We start from the raw sequence: 2,378 nt of genomic DNA on the forward strand, positions 1-2,378 counted from the left end.
GGGCTATCAAAACACTTGCCCCACCTATACAGACACAATAAGCGTTTGTGTTAAAAACCTGCATTGAGTAGGCAACCAAAAAAGCACAAATAACCCGAATAAACTTGCTAGTTTTAATTTTTGACAAACAAGAATGCTAGCAATGCAGCCAAGATCAAAGAAAGTGCTAGAACAGTGTTTTACTTGGTGTTCTAGGGGGCGAATTGTGGACAAAATGGGGATGGCGAAGGGTGTTTGTTAAATATTGGACCACACGGTGCGTTTTCAGACATTAACGGGGATTAAAATAGTCTTGTGAGTAAATGAGAGAGCTGGTTAAGACCACAGCAGGCCTGCCCTGACGCTGCAATGACAACTAGCAGTTTGCCCTGCTAGCAGATTAGCTAAAAAAGCCTGTCGGCTAGCATCAGCGCTCACCTGTCACATAAAGATTCCGACAAACAAACGCTAGCTTCCCGAACCCGCCATTTGAACGGTATCAGTAAGGCTAAATGGCAAACAGAGAGACCCGAACAGAGTTTTTCTTGTTTTAATTTAAGAAATGTGGTGGCTAGCGAAGCTCGGCCCTCCTCTCTCCGCCTCAGCATTACCTCTGAATTTCAGTTCGTGTTGCGGCTCTAGCACCAGGACTTGTTCTGGTCTTGCCATGTCCCAGGGCTTCTTCCTGTTGAGATGGCGAGGACGATATTAAACAGCTTTTAACTCGTTCGGATAAGGCAGCTGGCTTCCCGAGAAGACAAAATGAGTCCCCCCGAATTCTTCTCCAGTAGATGCACCACAACTTAGAATGACCGACGGACTAGCTAGCTGGATGACTGGTTAGTTGGTTAGTTGGTTGTTTGACACAAACAGCTGCTAAGCGCTAGCTTCCAATTGCTTACGCTGCTAGCTCGGGGACAAGAGGAAGGGACACGGTGACGTCACAAGATGGGCGGGAGCCTTGGGACCCGCCCACTCCCCCACTAATGTCCTCAGGAAGGGAGCATCCACAAATTTGACTAAATTCTTATGAAAATCGTGTTTTAACATGTTCTTGTGGCATTTTTCTCACGATGGAGGAAATATACTAAATAATTAAGGATTAAAACTGAGTTTCTCAGTATTTATTTGATGAAAACCCACGGTTTGAAAGAGTTGTGACACAGCAACTGCAACAGATGGGCCAAAGTCTCTCTTCTCCGCTACAATTCTAATGCATCCAATTTTAGACAAATAGATCCAGTAACGTCTTCATTTTCCTCGTCTGAGCTGCCATTTGACTCAAAACTGTACAACTGTACAGTTTTTTCCCCTTAGCTATTATTATCTTGGGGTTGTGAGATGGTATGAGCTAGTAGGAGTAAGCATAAGCAAATGGTTTATGGGATATCAGCTGAGGATAACTTAAAGAGGCAAATATCTAATGAGCTCCTCTTGCTCTGCAGAGAATATATTTACAAAAGATTTTTAGTTTTGGCTAAAAACAGCATAATTATTGTTCAAGGGGCCAAGTGTGGAGGTGGGCCAGATCCGGCCCGCGGGCCACAGTTTGGAGACTCCTGCCCCATGCCACTTTAGATTTTTAAATATATTTTTAATAATTCAAATTTTGTTTACTTTTTTTTAAAAAAAACATATACTTCCCAAAATAAATTCAAAAATAGAATTTTATATTCAGTAAAAACGTACTTATTATTTTCTTTCAAATCCATTTGCATATTTTTTCTTCCTTTATTTCTAAAAAGTTAAACAGAAATCATGTTACTTGTGAATTATACCTACTTTGTGGAGTTTAGAAATATATGTTTGCACCTTGATGTTTCCAATACTTTGATAGCGTGTTACAATCAATTTATATTTTGTCTTAGTGTTTTGGATTCAATGCTGACAAAGCCTCTTTGTTGCTATGTGAAGTAGTCACTAAAAGTTTCAAACAGGAGCTTTAACTCTTATTTAAATAAATAAAACTATATGAAAAATTTTCATTTTTGTTTAGACTACAAAACTTGCTAATACAACTTGATTATAACTTGTTTGAATTTAATGCATTTTCATTTTTTTTATAAAATCACTTTGCTTATAAAGACAATCCTCCACAAATAACTGAACAGGTCTAACAAGATATTTGGTAAAACAGAATCTAGCTGTGTTAACTGGACACAGATAACCTCAAGAAATTAAATATCTTATATAAAACATAACATTTAATTAGTTAGTTGACAGGATATAGGGAGTTTTACACTTGGAAAATTCAGCGAAATATATTTCAAAATAAGTATTTTTAAAGGAAATTTGATGTTCATGTTAATTTCACCACAAAATCCACAGAAATGCAGAATTTTATATATTTCTTGCAATATGTTTTGATTTTTGAAAGCAATATTGATAATTTGCTTTTT

At 37.6% G+C, this 2,378-nt stretch overlaps 1 protein-coding gene across 1 annotated transcript in view; it reads right to left on the reverse strand.

Annotated features, from left to right (window-relative positions):
* The window catches only part of LOC112158806 (vesicle-associated membrane protein-associated protein B/C), a gene marked incomplete in the record, with an annotated part of 4,920 nt that extends 3,971 nt beyond the window's left edge, over positions 1 to 949 (reverse strand). The window contains 1 exon segment of the mRNA XM_024292390.2: positions 591 to 949. Coding sequence (XP_024148158.1) covers positions 591 to 648 — 58 coding nt within the window.
* Positions 950 to 2,378: the final 1,429 nt, after the last annotated feature.

This window comes from Oryzias melastigma, linkage group LG7 (assembly GCF_002922805.2).
Source record: "Oryzias melastigma strain HK-1 linkage group LG7, ASM292280v2, whole genome shotgun sequence".
In the NCBI taxonomy this organism is placed as follows: domain Eukaryota; kingdom Metazoa; phylum Chordata; class Actinopteri; order Beloniformes; family Adrianichthyidae; genus Oryzias; species Oryzias melastigma.